At 45.1% G+C, this 22,402-nt stretch overlaps 1 protein-coding gene across 2 annotated transcripts in view; it reads right to left on the bottom strand.

The window, feature by feature from the left end:
* The window catches only part of KDM2B (lysine demethylase 2B), an 81,744-nt gene extending 60,634 nt beyond the window's left edge, over positions 1–21,110 (bottom strand). The window contains exons 1-4 of one of the 2 annotated variants that reach the window (XM_031045551.2): positions 21,018–21,110; positions 11,994–12,087; positions 10,980–11,133; positions 848–963 (exon numbers count right to left, since the gene is read on the bottom strand). In XM_031045551.2, coding sequence (XP_030901411.1) covers positions 848–963; positions 10,980–11,133; positions 11,994–12,087; positions 21,018–21,040 — 387 coding nt within the window. In that variant the 5' untranslated portion in view covers positions 21,041–21,110. Of the gene's footprint in view, positions 1–847; positions 964–10,979; positions 11,134–11,993; positions 12,088–15,468; positions 15,538–21,017 lie in introns of those variants that run through there. The other variant, XM_031045550.2, reaches the window with a different exon arrangement.
* Positions 21,111–22,402: the final 1,292 nt, after the last annotated feature.

Raw genomic sequence — 22,402 nt, 5'->3', positions numbered from 1 at the left:
GGCTCAGTGCAATGCCTTCAAAAGTCAGCTGCAAAGCCCCCATCCAAATTTGCACATACCACTGGTCCATTTCTGCACAGGAATGCTACAGTTGCCTTGCACAGCTTATTTAATAGCTTACTAAAACAGTGACACATCCTTCAGATTCTGCTGCCTTATGAATCTGTTAAGCATACGATGACTGGTGTTTATGAATCAAGGGTAACCTTTTCACTCCAAACAAGGAGGCCTCACAGTAACCTCCTCCAAAAGGCAATACTCCTTCCATCAGGTAGATACTACAACCACATGAACATCCCAGTGTTGAATTAATGTCCCACCCCAGATTCTTTTTATTCCAAGAAATTCTTGTATAGTATTGAGTCATTGTAGGAGAAAATGCTGCACAGTACATAAGAAACATGTGGTTTCATACACAGCTTCTGTGCAGCTTTGTCAATTCAGCTGTGGACAGGAGAACCACCCTAGTCCCATTAATTCTCCAGGCTTGGATATCCACTTCAGGTGTGCAGAGAGAGATGATAAGCAGGGGGTTACTGGTGCTGGTACAAAGGTCTGTAAAGTGCAATAGGTTTTCATGCACAAGGGAAGGTATTTGATGAAAGTTTAACAGACAAAAGACATAAAAGGGACATGTTTGTGGGAAGCAGGCAAAATAGATGAGTAAATCCCACTAAAAATAGCCAACATTTGAAAGTCTCATTACTTCATGTTTACCTCGTTTCAAGAACTCTGACATGGAGATCCCGTCAGTTCTTGTTTGTCAGAAAGGAATACGACAGAGAGACTATGATAGATCACAGCCACAAAGAACTGTTCAGTTAAAAAGAGAATGAAGCATCCTTACCCTTGTTCTGTCCTCAATTTCATAGATGCGAAGCTGCATGGGAACATTAAAGCTATGCAGGATATTTCCACCAAACACCAGAGAATCTACTGGAGTATAAACCGCATGTATCCACCCTAGAGAGGGAAAGCAAAGAACTGAGAATGCCTCATGCTATATAGCATTACAGTGCAACTTACAATCGAGTTTTAACCACCCCACAAACCCCACTCTGCAGGGGATGAGAGGTTAGAAGGTTAAATGGTTTTGCTCACAGCCACATTTTAAGACTAGTCATAGCAGAAGAACAACATCTTATGATGTACAGTCTTAGAACCCTCTGTAAATTGGGTTCTTCTATTTATTCACAGCACAGTTACAGTGTTTACTGGGAACACACAAGCTTGTGACTCAACCACATCCATGACTAAGAAGTAAATGCAGTCTGTTCAATACACTTGGCTCTCCGATCTATCTACTGGCACTTCCAGTAGGGTTGCAAATCATGTTAGCAGTGGTGGTGGGCTAGGGCTGTGGAACTCAACTGAGTCACACCAAACTTTTCGCACCAGCCCCAGAGCATCCATCTTCAGATGTCAACAGCTTCAAATGGTTACCACCAGCTCTCCTTCAGAGGTGAAAGTTTCACATCCTATTATCAACTTCCTGAAGCAACCAAAAAGGTTTTTCACTGCAAGCCCTAAGTGATGGGATTTAACATTTCTAGTACTGGAGCTGAAGAGACTGTTCCAACCAAGTCCTGCAAAGGACTGAATTCATCTCACAGGCACCAAAGGGAGGGAAGAAAACCCAGGCATAGCAGTTCAGGCAGCCACACTCCAGCTCTTCTGTTTCTGCATTGTTTGCTTGGTATGTCAGCAGCTGAAGCACTGGCTATGCAAGACTGTAGCCTCTGATCTCCGCAGTGAAAAAGGAATTGATCCTGCTAATGATCTGGGACCCACAGAGACCTGACACTTTTTTTCCCTTCTTTTTTAATGAAAAGCATTACAATTTATAAGCCAGCAGACAGCAAAGCAACAGAGGGGGCAGTCAATTTTCTCCTAACTGTGCAGTACTTTCCATTAAAGCTGTGGCAGCTTTCCTTCACTTCCAGAGCACTGAGGGAGCAGGAAAATGCCATTCAGTGAAAGGGTTCTCCAGCTAGCAGCCACGAACGCTCTCCTCTGCACCAATCTTTACACCATTAAGGCCTGCAAAGCAAAGCTGCACCTGACAAGTCCTTGAGCCACAGCAGACGGCAAAACTGGGGCTTTACTTTAAGAGATTATTGGTAGGAGAGAGAAGGAAGGAAAAGAAATCAGCACATCAATTTTCTCCCTGGAAACAAAAGCCTATTGCTCTGGAGACATGTCTCTGAATCTCAGAATCAGAATGGTTGTGGTTGGAAGGGAGCTCTGGAGGTCCAACTCCCCTGCTCCAGCAGGGCTACCTAGAGCCAGCTGCCCAGGACTATGTCCAGATGGCTTTTCAGCATCTCCTAGGATGGAGACTCCACAACCCCTCTGGGCAACCTGTTCCAGTGCTCAGTCACAGCTCTGATTCCACATGATAAATGTCATGCATATAAAAACAGCAGGTGGCTCAGAGCTCTGGCACTCTCGGTATTATTGCATCTTTCCTGCTCCAGTTAGTATAATTTTGGTTACAGAGTCACTCACAATGATCCAGCCTGTTTATTACTTCCAAATCAAGAACAACCAACCACAGAGGAAGGGGATTTTGTCACATAAGGGTAACTGTGGACATCAATACTCTAAAAACTCTTCAGAGCTGGGGTAGGTCACCACCTGAAATACATCAATCTGTACTAAGAGCAAACTACTGGAAATACAAACAATCTTCCTGATCCTAGTGTTTGGGAAAGAAAAAGATCCAAGATCAAAGAAACTGGGGCCACTGCTTCCACTAGGTAATCAAAGATTGATGTGTCTGGGGGAAAGAATGGAAACCATGTGCTGAGGTGTATCTGTTGCTGGGTCCCCAAAGCCAGCTTACTGGGTAAGTGCTGAAAGACAGGGTCAATCTGTGTGACAATTCACCTTCATTGTCAGGTTTAGAGCTGAACAAACTGATGCTCAGAAAAGTGCAATGGCCAAGTGAGTGGTGGCAGAAGATAAGCTTAGGAACAGCCACTTACAGCAGAACACTGATGAGTCCTCACCAGCACTTCCCACTGCAGCTCTCTCAGCACAGAGCAGTCAATGTACTGCTCAACAGACACACTGGAGCTGGCAGGTCCAGTGTGTGTACTGGCAGCTCCAGTAAAAGAACTTGTTATTTTAATGGAATGACCAACATAATTCTAAATATGGTTTGTTATCAAATATTATTAACTTCAGTAAAGGGAGTAACTGAGCTGAATGAAAGGTAGAAAAGAGATACCCTTAATTTTGCAAGAAATAAAATGAAATTGCAGTTGTTCCTCAAGTATATGATTTTGCTACAACCACACAAGTTGCCTCCTCCTATAAGTCATATTTCCTTAGTGAAAATTTCACACTGGAGTGCAGTTGTTCCATTGTTTCGTGCTCTTTGGGTTTCACTCCTCACATTTTCCCTGACCTCTATAGACTTAGCCCCCAGCTAGACGCCAAGGGTCTTTGTGTTAATAACCACTAGGCTTCCTCAGTAGTAGTCCCAATACTTTGGGGTGATGTGAAAGGGTCTTTCACTGGCTTGAGCCAATGCCCCACAAATGGTGCCCCAGACCAACCCTCAACAGAAAGACTAGGCAACGTTAATACAGTTTCGATGCTGTATCATTGAAGAGCTGGCAGAGGTGCAAAGCAAGTCTTCTGTAAAGTATCCGAGACACCCTCTGGTTCTACAGATAATGTATTTAATTCCCTACTTACATCTATAATCCAAGACTAAACTCATCTTAGAGTCAGTATTTCAGCTCCTAACTTCTGAACCAACTAAACACTGTGTCTGTCAAGAAGTGCCCGTTTGTAGTAACAAGACTGAAAATATTGCTTTTTATGAGACAGTTCTCGATAACAAAACCCTGTGATGAAGAAGCACTAAAATCCATCAGGATTGGGAAAACACAAATAAACCAGAGACAAGCAACAAGCAGAAAGCCATTAACTGTAAAGTCCTTGGAAGTAAAGCTCATACCTGCAGCCAAAGCATGGTGTGGGATGATTTCCAGGCATAGCTCAGGGATGGGTAAGGACAATGCCTGTGGGTATCACCCTTTCACTACTGAACACATTGAGCCAAGTCCCAGGGAATCCCCAGATCTCCAGCAGTTTATATGCTCGCACAGGCAGGATCCAGCCCACAGCCCCTCTGCCAGGTGCAGGACACAGCCCTGTCTGAGGAGTCACCTGCTCAGAAGACATTTTGACCACTCAACTCTATCAGTTTTCAGTCACACACTGCATCCCAAAATAGCTTTGACTTGCCTGAGGAACATACATGGAATATTAAAACTGCAGAGACAAAACCATGGGACACTATGGACAAGATCACACAAAAAAGATGGAGCATTGACAAGGTAGAAAAACCACAGGAAGATTGGCACAGACATTACAAAGGGGGGAAAAATCCCCAAAGTCCTGTTCTAATACTAACAAGGCTGTGTAGAGAGAAAAACTGAAGAGGCCAGCACCACAAAAGCAGAAGTAGGAGGAAAGAGATGAGTAGAAAACAGTAAAGAGTTTCCATGAGGGTAATATATCGCAGAACTAAGCTCTGAAACAGATAAGCTTGGATGCCACATTCAGTTCATTCCCACAGCTTCGATACAAGCACTATTCAGAAATAAACTGAGGAGGATGAATGCTCATTGTGACCATTTGCAAACAAGAAAACCCATCCTTAAAGCTTCCCAACTGCAAAGGTTTTTAAAGAGGAAGACACAGCTCCAGAATAGGAGCAAGCTGCAAAGGATGCTTAAGACAAAAGGGACAGGCAAGGAGTTGCTTTAAAATCATCCCCACCAATACATCTGCCTGTCTCACCTTCAGCCATGCCATTACTTTTCACTGGATGAACTGACAGGTCTGTTGACACGTACGATCACATCACTCTGTGCTGCCATGTCTGCTCATGTATGTCTGTATCTTTCAGCTCCCACAGCAAACCCTTGCCACCCAGCCTCTGATACAGACACCTCTGAAGTGAATGTCACCAGTTCTCCCCTCTGTGACTGCTTTCTACCACTGACACAAACCCTGCTGCTACTACACAACCCTGCGTGTTTCATGGCGTTACCTCCTGTCTTGCACTACATCTCTCTCCCTGGTGAGACTCAAAAACTCTAATATTCCCCCCCAAAAAAAAGAAAGAAACATGGAATAAAATGGCATAATTTAATTTTTCCTTAATGATAAAAAAGGACAGGAGTAATATGACCAAATGTACTGAAAAAGTCAAAAGTCAGTGGAATATAGTTTACTTTTGGCTCAAAGAAACAAAAGCACATGCTAAACGTTATCTAAGGCTACAATTAAATCCTACACATGAAAGACACACACTGTGTGCTCCAAGGATTAGTCATCAATTAGAAAACTCTTCCCCATGGATGACCAGGTTCAAAGCAGCCTGTGCTGATAGTGGAAACAACTGAGTGGATGTGGATCCAGCCCATCCTTCCTTCACAGGCTGGTCCCAGAGCTGGAGCAGTGGAGCAGCTCCGTGGCCATGGCCACCACACAGTCCTGCCCTGGGAGCCAGGCACCAGCCATGAGCTCAGCTAAATGGGGATAACAGCTTTGGGAGTCCAGGCACTGCACAGTCACTGTTCACAAGCCTCGTTTCAAGCCTCAACAAGACAATTGTCCACTTGCTATTTTCCTCAAGTGTTTTTTCCTTCCCAAAGCCATCCTAGCTTATGAAGCCAAGCCAACATTGAGCAGGAATTCTATTCAGGAGGTTCAGAAATACTCTCAACTGATTTACACTTAGGAATTATTCCACCACTAAGATACACTTGAATATTTAGATGTTATCTTCTCTAGTAAATCAAGAAGGTAAAATTAACAGTAACAAAAGCTTTTCTGAACAGTTAAAAGAAAGATACAATCTCATTATCTTTGAATTTTACAGAACAAGTATTATTAAACACTACAAACTTGTTAGAAGATTTCAGGGGGCTGCAAATTCCTCCTGTATCTTCAAGGATGCAATCACCCATCCGAGAGGAATAAAAAAGACTATTAAGTTATAAAGCTATGGGGCAAACAGACTACAAGCTCCAAGCCAAACCCATGGTGCATCCGTTTCCATTAGGAACTGAACACATATTTGTGATATAGAAGGCATATATATTTTCCTGCAGCTTGGGGTGGAATAGATGAAATTTATATGTCTCAAAAATAAGAAGTGACTAAAGAGACAACCTCAGAGTGGGCACTGCCAGCAAATGAAATACTATTTCTCTCATCTCAAAAGGAGGATGATTGAGTTGTAATAGTGCCCACGACCAAATGCATCAAGAAAACATCATGTTTACAGTTTAGAAGTGAAAAACCCTATTAATTCTGCCCCAGTAGTAAAAGCAATACAGCAACTCTCAATCTGATATCATTTGATGAGAATTAGGCAGAGCACTGCAGAGGAATAGAGCTAAAAATCCAACATTACACTGTCACCTCCTATCTGAAAAGCAGACACCAAGGGCAAAAAACTCTCCTCTCTGATCCTCTCCACTGATTTTCATCACTTGGTCCCTAAAGGTTCCAAGCATGGAGCTTCCATTAGTGTCAGTGGAAGCTCCCAAAACAGGAAAAGCTAAAGAGCAACCAAAAATAGCCAGGCAGCTCTGCAGCCCCAGCGCAACTCCCTGCAAAGATTCACCAGTCAGATTTTAATAGCCTGTCATTCTCCTTGCTATAAAGGCTCTATGCTACCTTCTGGCCCGATTGCATAAGAATTCACCAAACACTGACTGGCAGAGCAGAGGTAACCTAAGACCACACACTCCTAAGGGGCAGAATCCTACTGATAACCACTGATAGAGCATCTGAAGCACTTCAGATCCCTGCAAATGGCTGCCTGGAGTCCAGCACAAACTCCTGTCTCCTTTCCTTCCCAAAACCATTCATCTGAAAAAGCCATTATTTCTGTATTCAACTGGAAGCAAGAACTTTGGAGCACTCTCATGTTACCATAATCACCACAGACCAACAAGAATATTGTGTTAAGACTGTGGCTCATACTTCACCTCTCAAGAAATTGAGAGACTATAATAGCATCTTTCCATGTCAAAGGCCCCAAAGTGCATTATAAAGAACATAAGTAAAGTAAGACTAACAGCTTACTCCTCAGTGGACCACTACCAGCTCTGAGGTGAAAAACAACTGCTGTAAAACAGCAACTCTAGTGAGAGCTCTGGAGAGGAAGCAGAAAGGGACATCATGCCTAGTTTACACTAAGTTACCCTGTCTGGACTTTGACCACAGTAATGTCTAATAAATCAGCACTGCAAATTTCTTCTACAATATCTAAATAAGTGGCAAGTGACTTCTTGGACCATTATTTTATGGACCGTGTAGTGGTCTGTTACTGAGACTATTACCCTCAGAGTTAAAGAACAGACAAGAGTCACTCAAAATGGCCCAGCTACTCGAGGATTTGTGGCCCCCACAAACACAGCTCCCTGAACTACCAGTTCACACACATCACACTTCATCTCTTCAATACATTCATCACGTTAAGGCTACATGTTTGGAAAGCCTCCAGTAAGAACACCCATGCAGAGTCAATCCAAAACCATCTCTGCTTGGGTTTAGGTAACAACAGGGTTTAGGAGTACAGAGGAGAAACTAATGTGGTTTTCAGATAATCCAGATGCAAGGAAATTCAATGCCTGATGTGCCTACAGTAATCCCGAGCTGTACAAACCCAAGGGATGCTGCCTGAACACTGTCCCTGGTGATGAGAGATACCCAAACTGCTTCTCCACACCTCCACAATGGACTCCAAACACTGCACACATCCTTGCTGCAAGTCATCACTGGACACACTCATGGTATGGAAGAAAGCTACAGCACAGTATTGTCCAGTATTATTTTACTGGACAAGCTCTAGATTTGATTGTGACTGATAAAATCATGTTGCTTCCCTACTGAGACAATAACTGAACACTGAGATTATGCTTTTTCTCCTCCAGGTCATCATAATTCGCACCTGAAAAGAGAAGCACACTCTATAATGAACTTCCCTTCTGTCTGGAATGCAGGTCAGATATGCAGTAATTCACTACAGCAGAGTAAGATGTGTTACCTTGCCTAAATTCCACCTGTGTTGAATGCTTAGTCAAAGATCAAACATTGCTGATGGTAACACACACAGCAAAAACACCCCCAAGGCTGCAGTATTCCTTACTAAAATCTTCCTCCATAAGGACAAGTTCTCTCCCAACCTGGGAAAACAGTCAAGTTTCTACAGAAAAGAAACACTCATTTGCTGACCGTGGTAGCAAGTACAGCTTCCTCCCTTCTTGACCCTTCAACTGGTTTAACACCTTGAATCCACATCTAACCTCAGCAAGGCACAACATGGTATATACCTATCAATCAACAATGATGCTGACGCTGGTTCGAACAATTATATTAACGGAAGAGGCCAGATTCCTGGTTGATTTTGTCACTTTACCACAGACTTTACCAGAGTTGATCATCCTTGAGTCATCAGTGGGAACTGGGAAGGTGGGAGGTGAGAACTTGTAACGGTGCTTTGCTTGTTTGAAGGAGTCCTATGAGGCCATCAGGAGTACAGCCTGGCTCTGATGCAAGGCCCCACACAGTATCCCTCAGAAGCTAACTTCCCCCAGTCCATACTTCAGAGGGACTCCTAAAATGCTGCAAGAGGCACCTTGGCCTGAAACCACTCACTGTGCTGACAAAACTCTGCCCAATTTCTCCTTGATACCAGAGCTGGAATCGTGTCTCTCAGTGCTCTGCAGATTAGAAGCACAGCTAGAAATTAACTGGTTTAAACTTAATCCTGAAAGGATGATGGCAGTGAGGGAGAGGAAAATACCAAGGCCCTGGTGATCACTATTATTATGCCTTCTGCAAAAGTAATTCCCATTCTTGTCCAAGTGGTTTGTAGTTTTAAGGATTTACTGGATCTGCTGCTGATCCTAGATTTCCAGAGAAACCTTTCGTCTCCCACAAGCTTGTGATCTCACTCCCTCACGTGCCTTGTTATAGTCTTCTCTATCTACTTCATCCTTACACTGCTAGGGTATAACCACCCCCAAAAGTTACTTAAAACCAGGAGCAGAGCATGGAAATAGTCCTTTCCTGAAACATTCTCCATTCACAGTCCAGCTGAGCACTAACTGTATCAATCCACACTTTCTGTGACCAGACCTGTAATTAGAACACATTTTCCTCATGGATGAGTTGAGGCTGGTCAAGAGTTTGTCAGGCTCAACGGAAAGTATGGGACACGGTAGTTTTGTAGGCACCCATTATTGGAACCTCAACACTATGAGCACTTATAAAGTACCTACAAAACACATTCAAACATTAACTAATGTGACAGGCACATAAACCAGAGCAAAGGGGTTGTAGGAACTGACCTATTTTACACAGCCACGCTCAGTTCACTGACCTGGAACAGCCTTTAATTAAGCATTTCCATGCTCTTAAAACAAACATAGAAATAATGCCCTTTCACATAAATAAAGAGATTTGCAAATAAGTTTTCTGAATGAAATAGAGCAGACCAAAACCCCTGAATCCATGAGGTGCTTACAGGAATTATTCATTTGTGCCTTTCAACTACAGAATGGAGCCTAAAGTGTTTGAGGTATTGGCATTTCTGTACTTTGGGCCTTCCTAAGAAAACAGAAACTAAAGTCAAACTCCACATTTGGAATCATTTCAGCCACCATGTTACAGCTGTGTCCTGTACAAGCTCCCACAACTTGCTGTATTCCAACTGCTGAGCATGACTAAACTAACATACAGAAAGTCTCATTCGTAGGAGGCTGCTCACAGGGGAATGAAGACAAATACAAAGATGCAGTAACGGGATCTAAGCAAACAGCACAGGCACACTCAAACACCCAATTCAAACAGTAACAGCACATTCTGACCTGTTTCAAGGGAAGACCTAATTCCTTTAATGGATTAACTCTTCCACCTTCAAAGTCATTTTGCCTGTCACCTCCCAGGCTGATTCTCACCCAATACTTACAACTCACACTAACAACACTCCCTAGTTGGCAAGAACATTGTTGCTGTTTTCCCATAGCCTGCATTCTCTGTTCCCAGGACTGAAAAAATAACAACCCTATCTCCACAGAATCATTCTAGCACTGAAGAACTACCAAGCTGTCTTCCTGCCATGCACAACAGCTGCCTGTACTTCCCTGGTAAGATCCACTAGACAGACACAACGTATCTATCATTATAAACCAACTTATGGTCCCATAATAGCCAAAGGAAGCAAAGCCTGATTAACATCTCACTATCCTTAATCCAAGTTAGGCAGGAGGAGAAACGGGTGAAGCCTCCAGCCTTGAAAGCAGCAACTATTTGGCTGCTTTGCAGGAAGAGCCTGAATCATCCAACCCAGCCACTGAGGTGGGCAGTAGTGTAAAATTAAGTACAACTGGGCTACTGGAAGGTGTCCAGATTCAGTCTCCATCAGCAGAAATTCTGAAGAATTACGACAATAAAATGAAGTTGTTTCCCCAAGAAGCAACCCTGAGGGAGCATGGGGCCTGCTCTTCCATGTACTGGAGCCTCCACTGAGCTCCAGCAGGGAATCAAGACCCACCTCTGGCTGTAGACAGAGGCAGAGCAGTAGGTTACTGAACTGCAGGTGAAACCTGCCACGAGAGATCACAAAACCAAGAAAGCCAACAACAGCAAAAGTCAGTGTGACTCTGATGGGAAGTGATGGACTGACAGCCCCAGAGCTCCAAGTCCTCTCTCCTTTCCCCCAGGACAGCACAAGAGATCACTGCATGCACTTCCTCACAGTACACTTCCCATCAGTGTGGATTTCACTTTGGAAAAACCAAGTGCACTCAGCCCCTACCCTTCTGCCACAGCAAATGAAGAGTCAATACAGAGTTAAGAGGTGAAAAATAGTTTCAGAGAGAGCTGTTAGTCAACCACAATCCCAGCAATTCCAACCCCAGTTAGTTAACAAGTGCTACCTGAAGGAATGAAGAACGTATAGCCTTGTTTCAGCTCAATTCTTTGGCACCGTTCCACCCTGTCTCCCAGAAAGATATCACTTTGCTTTCCTGAGAGAACCCATTCTTCATAAAGTTCTAGATTCTGCAGAGTAGGCGGAATCAGCCAGAAGATCTAAAAATAGAAGAAAGATTTAACTATTACCACCAGTCAACAAAAATACAGAACTCAGAGGCTCCAACAAGGTTATCACGTGTTAGACAAACACACATGGAACACCAAGCCTGTTCTCTGCATGAAGCACAGGTTTGCCAGGTATTGTGCACAGAAGCACCCAACAGACAGCAGCAGCAGTTAGTCCATGTGCTGGATGTGGCAAGGTAACTATCAGTTGTCATCTCTCTTCCATGAAACATCCTCCTCAGAAGATGCCTGCAGTTTACTCACCGTTTAAAACTGTGTGTTGGTACAGTACATCTTCATTGGACTATACAGATGAACAGTACCCGTACCCCATTTATACCCTGTCTATACTACATTTGGGAAAAGCAGCTTAAAAACAGTGAAGATGCAAATGTAGCCATCCCTACTGTATATGCTAATGCTTCTATATCCTGTAGTATTTCAGTTCCAGCATGAACTGCATGTGCACACTAAAGGAACATGAAATCTCTAAAAGAAAACAGCAGACCTAGGTACAGGAGACTTGAGGGCACTCTGATCCAACAAGGGTATACACAGCCACATACTCACTGCAAGACACTTCTACACCATGCAGCAATAGCAAGCCTAAAAGCACCACCAACAGCAAAGAACTCATTCTGTATCTCAAGTATATTACTGGTCTGTTTCATGAAGGTGAATGGTGTCCTTCTAATTCAGCAAACCCTGTGCACATCAACAAAGGCAGCTGAAACGGAATGATCATTGACTAGCCCCCTACCCAAAAAAGGAACAAACTAAAGCAAGCAACCCCTCCTCTCCTTAAGAAACACAAGAGAAATAAACCCAAATATCAAACACGGTTCACCTACCTTCCCCCCACGGAAAACGTGATACCACACTGAAGTGCCACCAAAATCAATATGAAAATCAGTGAAGCATCCTTTCACACTCATCAAACAGTACCTGTAAGCAGAGTGAAGGACAAAAATGAATCAGGCTGAAACAGTTTTCTCCACATCTTAATTCACAGAGGTTAACTGCATGTGCAATACTACTGCCACCAATTAAGTTCCAGCATTTACAGAACTGGTTTTGTCTCATGAAGTAACTATAAGCAGGTTTCTGCTGAGAAATGTTTGGGTTTCCTATTCATACAACTGGAACGAAAGCTTTCAGAGTTAAGGAACACAAAACCATTAAAAGTTATGCTGTTCACAAGTATTTCTTATGCCACGGCCAGTCCCTGGGGTGAGCTGGTTAATGCTCTCTTCCACTGCCAGAGAGGCATAACCTTCACCAGAAGTTGCACACAAATGGCTTCAAAGAGCAAAGTTTTGAAACATCTCATTTGCTTAATAAATCCTCCTGAATGTTCTTTACCTACTTGCTATTTCTGCAGAGATTAGGGGACAGAAACCTCATTTGGCAAATTAACTCTTTTTTGTTCACATTTCTAGGCATTTCTGCATCAAAATATATCAAGAAACGAGCTGGTAGCATCACTAAGTATCAAATCCACTCTTTTTTAATGCTGTCTTGATTCAGGTTTTCAAAGCAGTTTAAAGTCAGCATCACTGGAAAGAGATAAGAGCTTTCATCTCGCTCCACGAATCTCAAGACTCCAGCCACCATCTGTAACTAATGGCCGAATTACAGCCGCCCTCCTGACTAGAGGCACCTTTGCAAACGCAGGAAACACACACCACTTAACCCACTAACCTCTTTTCCTTGTTCCGGTCTCCGTTTCATGGCTTTTTTTTTTGGTTGGGCTTTGTTTGGGGGTTGGGATTTTGTTGGAAAGGGGATTACGGAAATAGCAGGAACAAGGGATTTGTCCAAAAAAAAAAAGGAAAAGAGGAAGAAAGAAAGAAAAAAGGCTTCATTTAACTGTATCTTTTTCTCATCACATTCAGGTAGAGAGAATCTCAGCAGTATGCAGACGGCGTGCAAAAGTCCCTCTAGATGATAGGCTGGAAAGGACCTTACCATGTGTCTGCAGAAGGCTGGCAAATCAGAGCGACTATAGGTACATAAGAGCCCGCTGCCTAGCAACCACATCCCGAGCCCGAGTTGACAGAATGAGACGCAATGCTGTCATGAAGACAGTCAATTTGTGGGCTTCAAAAAAGGTCCTGCGCCTTCATCTCACAATTAAAACCTCTCCTGGTGCAATTCCACGTCTCTCCTCTCGCCCGCTCTGGAATGGTGTTGGGGTTTGTTTTTATCCTTCGGAAGCAGGAAGAGCTTTTTCTGCCCCTGGGGTATTTCAGATGCTTCAAAAATCACAGCTCGCCAAGAAGCTGTCTACACTCTCAATATGCTCCACTTCAAAATATGAGTCCTTCCCTCCCAAACACAGCTCTTTTTTTTTGGTTAATTCCTCCTTTTTCTGTTTTCTCTACCAAGACGTTGTTGATTCCAAGTCAGATAGGATTTAAAAACAATATAAAAAGCCCAGAAAGGAAGTAGCCTTCCTTCCAGCCAAACTGCACAAAGTCACAGATTGAATAATTGCTCATAAAACACACACACAAAACCAACATGGAAATTCTCACTTTATGGGCACTGGTGAGTATTAAAGGTTCATGTTGGTTTCAAGTAAGAAAACCCAAATCCTTATGGAACCAATTATCCTCAGTTTCCAAAAGGTCGGATGTAAAATACATCACACTAACAAAATCCTTCTTAGACAGTGCTACCTACCAACAACCACCCGTTCACATTAAGGGATTCCAAAAGAGCATAAATGGCCCAAGTGTTTGCAGGTTTTATTTATTCCTCCGTAGGCCACAATCTAAACTTGAAGCTGTTAATCTGTTTGTGTTCAGAGAGGAAATAACAGATTGAATTCTCTGTCAAACCGAAGTGCTTAAGAATAAGTTTCAGGAGAAGCACCAAGGTGGATGTAACTGTGCAAACGCAACTCTCTTTTCTCTTTTTCCCCCTATTTTCCCTCTGTTTTCTTGAAACTCCCCTGAACACAACAATTTCCATTCCAATAAAGGTTGGTTTAGTGAAAGAGACACATATGGTGATTAATAAAAACCTACAAAGCATCTGGAAAAAGAAACAAACAGCTTTTATTTCCATCCACAAACGAGCCCTGCCATTTCATTTCTGCTGTTAACCTTACAGGCCTGCTTTTGTCCAGCCCCATCAGCTACCTAAAGGCTCAGGAGCCTGAAAAAGCCATCTTCCGCCATACAGCGCTCTCCCTTGTTGCCAGAGTCTGGCACAATGCCTTTGCATTGACCTCTACAGCTTCCTCTTCCAATGTACACCGCAGTCACATGGTCCCAGCACAGCTCCACGCCACAGCTAATCTTATACAGGGCTCCGCTCCAACCCCAGCAAGCTCCTTCTCATCACTAACAGCTGCTAATTTGGGGAACGACTCCACTTTTCAGGTTTTTCCTTAACAACACATTGAAATAGATAAATAAATAAATAAACAGGGATGGGAGGGGGGGGGAAGCACCAGAACACAGCATCCATATTGAAAGAAACCTAGAAACTCCATCCCACTGCGTGTGCTCTGGTCGCAGCTTTTCTGCCTTCAGCGCCCTGGGCCACAGCAGGTAAAGTGGGTTACAGGAACACAGCCCCATGCAGAGCACAGGGAAACAGCCTGACCAGTTACACCCTGAAACAACAGGCGAGGCAAAAGATGCCCCAACTTTAGTATTCTCTTCCACAACTGCTACCACATCCACTCCTGCACACTCCACTTTATCTCCCTGCACAGCCTCAGTGAGGGTTTTAAGACATGCAGCTGCTTGTAATCTGGTGTGGGGGAGCTTCCCTTCCCCACTGAAGAGTTTGGTTTATGCTCTCCACAAGCCTGAAATTGTTCAAGTTGATGTACTGTTATTCTGGAGGAAGGATGTGTGGTGTGGGGAAAGGGGAACCAGCCCCCCAAAAACCCCACAAATCTGGGATCATTTGCTAGAGAAATGATGCGAGGAAACATGGAGTAACCTGCAAACTCCCAGGGGAGAACAAGCACAGAGATCCCAGAGAACATAAAACAAGAGAGAGAAGGAGATGGTAGCAATGAAGCTAAACCCCTAAGCAAACACAGCGAGCTGGGAACACAGAAAGCAGGCAGAGCCACCGCTCCCTAAGCCAGCGCAGACACCACACTCCCAGGCAAACCCACAATGCACTCGCCACGCATAGCTACGAACCCGCAAGCAACCAGAGAAACAAAGACAGCGACGGACACGCCGGGATGCGAAGGCAACGGGCGCGGGCAGAGCCCCGGCGCAGGGGAGGCAGAGGCGCAGCGTTGCATGCACATGGACTCGGGGAGACACGCGAGCACACGCAGAGAGGCAGCGTTACCCTCAGCTCCTTTTCTCTGGCAATAGGCACAGCGCACCATACGGCTCTATTCCCTCTGGCATTGCGAGGGCTCCCCTGCCACTGAGCTCAGCCCATAAACCACTCCCAAACCCCAGCAGAGGCTTCTGTTTTTTGTTCGGGCCAATGAGAAAAGTATAGCTCACTCTTCCTTCCTCCCAGGAGCAGCGCCGGCTGGTTGAAATCCCTCAGCCTGAAACCGAATACCACAAACCCATGAGGCGGCCGCAAGTGGCAACGCGAAGGGAAGGAGCAGGCCCCGCAATGGGTGTCCGCTCCCCACCTCTCCCCCAGGTGCTCCCGGGGCCGGGAGCAAGGCAGCATCCCGGTACCCGGCGGTCTCCCTTCTTGCTTCCCAGGCCTCGCCTCACGGCATCTGCAAGCGGGAGCTGGAAAGGACGCAGCGGGGAACAATAGCTACCTTCGGGCGACTCCGCAAGGCTAACGGCCTGCCCCGCACCGAGCAACGGTCCCACACTGGGGCCCTGCAACTGGGAGCCACAAATTAACGCCGCAAGACAAAAGCGACCATTGTCACCCGGGAGACACGGGGCCAGCCCGCCCGGCCCGTCTGCCGCCCCACCCCCGGCCCCCCGCCGTGGGGCACCGGCCCCAGCGCAGCGCACAGCCCGGCTGCCCCCTCGGGCAGGGCCCCGCAGCACCCACCTCCGGCCGCCGGGGCCGGCTCTGCCCGTCGGGGGCCCTATGGAGCCGGGCCCCGGTAGGAGCCGAGCTTTGCAGCGGGCCCACGGCCTTCCCGAAGGCACCAACGCGCCCGGCCTGGGGTAACCGGCGCTGCCAGCCCTCACCAAGCGCAAAGCACCACCGCTCAGCACCGAATAGTAACTAATCATTAAACAACGTGTGTGCTCGGCAGGCACTTCAAAAGCACATGAAAGACCCGGTTCCTGCCCGGAGGGGGTTACGCTCTGAGTCAGCCGGACAAAAACAACACCCGAGATAAGAGGAAGGCTGCTCTGAGGCACCAGGGGTGATGGGGGAGACTGAAAACTACACTCAGGCTGGGAGCAGCTTCCCTGGTCCCACCCGAGGTGAAGCACCGAGCCCCGGTGTGTGTTCACACCTGGGAACAGGAGGGGAATCCAAAGGGAAACCTTATTTACCTTCCAGCCGCCAGACTCTGGCATTAAAAGCGCACGCGGGGGATCAGAACTGCACCCAACGGCCCCATTGGGCTGCCTGCACATTCCGCTGCTGCGGTGTCTGTTCAGTGAACAATGGGAAGGTTACCTCTGAACTGAGAGAATGAAGAGGCCCCTTCTTTACTTTGACTGGAAGCTTGAATTTAGGAGAAGGCACCAGCCACAGTGAGGAAATGAAGCTGCCAATTCACAGCGAGCCGAACAGCACTTGGGTACCTGTGAGAGCACAGCTCTCTCCATCCTTGTGACACGGCTGGTCAGCTCCAGGCTCCCCACAAACCAGTTTAAACACTGGTGCTCATTGCGGTTACATGTGTGATGCTGCAAGTCCTCCAAGCTCTACACAAAGGAGGATTTGAGCCCAACGCACCCACCTGAAGACATTAAATTCTATTTACTTTGCTAGCTTGGACAGTTTTAATGAGAACTTGCACTATTGGTCTCATCTTCTTGTACTCAGTTATACCTATAGAGCGGGTTTGTATCAAAACCAATTCACAAATGACATACAAAGTGCATACAAGTATCTCACATGCATAAAACAGCGTCAGGCTGCATCGCAGGACCTGTGAGCTCCCTCAATTCAAAGGGCAATCTCTGTCTCTAGAGGCAAACCTTCAGCTTCTAATTAGACCACAGCTCAGCAGAGCATTTTATCATCTGTTTAAATCCAGCCCTACTTAGTAAAGGAATGAATAAAAAGGAATGGATGGTTGAGCAACAGCCTAGGAAGGGGAAATAGGGCTGAGTACATGGTAACAGGGCAGCATCCTTTCATGAACAGTTAGGTTCCATACCAGATTCCCCATCCTTAACTGAAGGACAGCAGCAATATAAAGACCTGTTATAGTCATGTTTAGCTACTTTAAGTAACAGGAAGTTTTGCAGGAAAAAAGGGTGTTGCAGGGACTGAGACTTCAGTTTCATTTGGTCCAGAGCACAGACACTAAGTGCCTGTTACTATTTCTGTAGTTCAGCTGTGTCCAGATTCAGGTTCAGCTGAATTCAAATTGCTTCAGTCCTGGTTGAATTTAACCAGAAAACTAAATCTGAGCTTGTTTTGAGCTACCTGAAAATGGTTAAGGTGCACCACGATGAAAGGAAGTAGTTCTGAGCCTGGTTTAGTTTCCTACCCTTAGGATTTGCAGTTCCATAGGCATGTGAGGTGATATAACAAGCTTATGCACCTAGAAGCTGACATTACAACTACATCACCCTTTCCTCCTGCCCTGGCTCCTGGTTACACAGCATCCTGCCCACTCTTAAACAGGTCTGTGAGGCCCTTTGCAGGAACTTGCACCCAGGGATGTGAAAGAGGAGCAGGCATCCCATTGCTATGGTTTTTTCCACACTCCTGCAATGCCCTGTGGTTGGCACAAGCATTTATGCAGCCATGTGGTGGTTTGGATGGCCTGAAAAGTACACAATTTTTCTTTATTTCTGAGTCGGTTTTCAGCCAGATCAGTCCTCAGTCCAGTTTACTCTGCAGCTGCACCACAGCGTGTTCTAGCAATGAGGATGGGACAATGTGGGCATGGACTGGTTTTGCAGGGGCAATGCCAACTTATCCCAGTTTGAAGTTAGAACACTACAACCTCAGCTTGCCATCCCCTTAATTTCTCATGTTGTTTTACTGCTTGTAAGAGGTATTACTTGGAAAGTTTTACCTATTTTGGACATAAACTGTTTCCCCACTTAATTCACTCCTTCAAGTCTCTAGTAGGTATGTTGTCATTTACTTACAGACTGAAAAAGAACCTCATTACCCAGAGTTTGTAGAAGTAGTTAATGGTGCAGGTCCAAGTGAAAGCCAGGGCAGCCTCCAGCGCGCGCAGTGCTCCTGGTAACCAAAGCAGCGCAGCAGATGGAGCGTTCTCTAACTTCACTCCCAGCACGGAACTTGACGTGCAGGAGCCAAGACAGACATTTGTGTCTGGTAATGCCATCTGTGTCTGCAAAACCGCAACGCGCTCGCTGGAGTGCTTTTTGTTTGGAGGGAACACGGGAATGGTGGGGATCGCATGCTGCAAACTCTGTGCCTTACGAGAACAAGAATGAAATGAAACAATCCCAGTTCTGAGCAGCAACAGTCATTAATAAGTGTATGAATCTTGACAATTCACATAAAAGAACAGGCAGCATGGAACAAATGATAGCACTGACATTTAGCTCTGCAATTGAACATGATCTCTTTAATAAGGGTTTATACCCTGGGACTGCTGTCTATATAGAAAAGGGCCAATCTGAATTTCCAAAGGTGGGGAAAGCTGCTCTCTTAAGGAGTTCCTATTTAAACTGGACAAGTTAATGGAAGAGACTTCTCTTGAGAGCCGTGAAGCACACAGAAACCACTTCCACCTCAGGACAGCCCCTGCCTGAGCTGCAGACAGTGGAAGTTCAGAAGGTAACTTTAAGAGAAGACATCATTTTATGCTCACAATATTCTTATGTTCCCACCAGCGCATCTATGACAGCACCCAATAGCAGTCAGGTTACCAAGCACCATGGATCTTTGTCCTGACCCTGTACAACTTCTCTTGTGCAACTAGACTACAGGTGTTTGTTACTGGTTTTACCTTTGTTGCTTTTCCAGACTGATGAGGGTTTTGCATCAACAATGCTGCAAATCAGCTTTCTCCATTCTTTATACCAGATGATGCTCGCTAGCAACATCCTCATCCTCCAGCTGCATCACCCTTGCTTTCCATGCTCATGCATGGTAACTCCTTTTCCCACATCAAACTCCACTGCCACATTTCAAGTGCTCACAGTCTTTCACTGTTTAGCTTCCCTCTACCTATCACATAGACTAGTTTATCAAGCTGTCAACCTCCACCTTCACTTTGCCAGTGACAGCAACCTCAATGGCTCTGTGTCTGCTTCTTCATCAGACATCTTCTTCCTTTCTACCAGGCCATCCTCCACACATGGGAAAAGCTCCATGTTAAAATCTGTTGAATTGCTACTTCTCTAAAATCCCTCTTTGAAACCTACCATCTGGCATTACATGATGCAAGTAGTGAACTGCAAGAATATACTCTGCTTTCTCTGTTAGATTCTGTTAGTCATGTTGCTACCTTATCCTTTAAACCATCTCTGCCTTGCTTTGTTTACTTGCTACTTTTTTTTGCCAGCATCTGGACTGTGCCTGCTCTAGGAAAGGGATCGTTTTCTTTGCACAGTCCCTGAATCCTGAAGCCCTGAATCATCACCCAGTTTCTTAGCTCTAGCAGATTATAAATAATGTCATTTAGTAGACTAACCACTTGGGAAGCAAGTTGCCTGGATTCTATTTTCTGCTCTGCCATTGGGTGACCTTAGGCAAGTCACTTAGGACATTTCCAAATGCACGTGTGAGACTTGGCACTCTGTCCATATCTAGTTACCCTAACGAGCACCTTACTCTTTTCAGAACAATACAGTATCTTTAGCTTCCACTGAAATCAATGGTACTGCACATGTCATAGGACCAGGCTTCCCCATGATGCCTGCCACAGAGGCTCTGCTATTATTACCTTTACCTCCCCAAATGTTACTTTTACAGAACAAGAGTAAATGCTGCATCTTGCTTTCTGACTGCACACTCCTTTGTATATGTCAGTACCAATCTATTTTAGACACTGCAGTTTGGAAAGAGCTCTGAGCCATTTGCAAAACACCAGAGGTTGGTTCAGCAGCAGAGCCTGGGATGCCGCCAGCATTACGTTTAGCCAATAGAAAATGCCTCTAGAACAGAAACAGCAGTGAAGGGCTTCAAGGCTTATGTGGTGTGCATCAGCCATACAGGTCAGTAGCTATTATATCATTAACAGTAACCCCGAAGTTGTACTCATTCATATGAAAATGACAGTGAACATTTTGAGGCCCCCAAAATAGTTCCTTTTTCCAATCATCATATAAAGAGTTTAAAGGAAGATATTCAAACAGAAGAAACAATGAGGTGAGATAATGCTATCATAACTTGCTCCAAAACTAAAGATGCAGAAACAGGACAAACTGCTTTTGTGTTAAGCTGCAAACCTGCCTCCAAAACAAGAACCACAACCTATAGAGTCAGTCCAATACTGGAGCTTGCTGGTGAAAAAGTCAACAGAAAAGTAAACTAGTGTGAAGGGCAGTGACAGGGTTTTTGGGGAGACACACACCAGTTAAACACAGACTTCAAGTACATCTCACAAATCACCTCTACATTTCAGCCTAGAACCTTTGGGAAGGAACCCAGAGCCTGCAGAAGGACTTTGACTACACTGCATGAACTGAAAGATGAAAACACTTTGCAAAGAGATTAAAGATTATATTCAGCAAACTGCAAAAAGAATTAGTCAAGGGGGTCAAGAGCAGAGCTTTTAACAGAATAAACAAACTTACTTTTTCACTTTGGGGTATTTCATCTCTGAAATTGCATTGGTAGCGTCTGTCTGCCTCTCCTTCAAATGCTGTGGCCACACGTTGTCCACCCAGTCAACTAAGTCCACCTGAAAGCACCACCAGAATCAACTGTTAGTTACTAAACACATGGTAAGACCCACTCCCATTGGCTAAAGCTAACGATGCAGTAGCAGGTGCTCATAGACAGCAAGAGCCTTGCTGCTCAGCAGGTGCAACTTGTTGAGGTGCAGCACTTCATCCCCACCCCTCAGCCCTTTGCGACCCAGAGTAATGCAGTCAAAAGTGGCACAAATTCTGTGCTATGGGCACCTGTGAGCACCTTCTCTTGCAGCATCACCTGCTCTCTGCATTCAAATGCATTTTCATAGCCAACAGCCAAGAAATTGCAGTTATAAATGTTAAAATACAAACATAAAAGACATTACACTGTTCCAAATATCTTACATTTCAAGGAACATTAACACCATCGTTCTGGCCAAATTCTGGTTTGAGTAATTGCATTATTGCTTATTGTGAGCTTCCTTCATCACTTGTGGATAAAATTCAACACAGTTCTTGTCCAAAGGCCAGACTTTTAGGAAGTGTGGACAGGAGAAACCAGTGAGAGCTGAGAAACTGGAAACACTGTCAGCAAGGTGAGGAAGAGGTGGAAACTGAAGATTGATTGTTCAGGGACATTGAAACAGCTCCTGCACTGGGCACCAGAACATGAACTGCAATCTGTCCATCACAGCCACAGCAAGGATAAACCTGTGACTCATTCTTTGGTCTATTTTATGATGGAGCCTGTCCTAGATACCCCAACATTCCCTTCTGGTTATGCAAACGGATCACATGTGTCAGGTTTCGAAACGGGAAAACACCAGTCAACCTGGGAAGTCCAAAGCAGGCTGTAGTGCTGGGTTTGGCCACAGTGTGGCTGTACATCCCGACCCAGCTCAACACACCGTGATGTGTGAGTGAACCTCCATCTGTGGGTCAGTACGGACTGCAAGACCTGTCCTAGGCGTTGTTGACAAAGCTGTCCTCTGTCTGTCTGCAGCAAGAATGGAGAAGTGATAGGCAGCACCCCACTTACCCTCTTGATTGCCAAACCTTTTCAAAGGCCCACCCAAGAATGTTATTTGTATGAGTCAACTCTTTCTATCCCCAGAGGGTTTTCTTGACAGGGCAATTAACACATGGAACTCTTGCAGATTGGGGCTGACCACTAGCTATTCTCTATCAGGTGGTGTTGATAACACAGGGTACTTTGAGAAGAGGCAAAAGGAGATAATGTAGCCAGTAGAAATAGGCCCAATTCCATGACTATCACTGTTGTATGTGAATACAAATTTTATGGTTACTGCCCAGATTCTGACACA

Source organism: Melopsittacus undulatus, chromosome 12, assembly GCF_012275295.1.
Source record: "Melopsittacus undulatus isolate bMelUnd1 chromosome 12, bMelUnd1.mat.Z, whole genome shotgun sequence".
Lineage (NCBI taxonomy): Eukaryota > Metazoa > Chordata > Aves > Psittaciformes > Psittaculidae > Melopsittacus > Melopsittacus undulatus.
The sequence above is the reverse complement of the archived record's forward strand: the minus strand, read 5'-3'. Positions and strand labels throughout refer to the sequence as shown.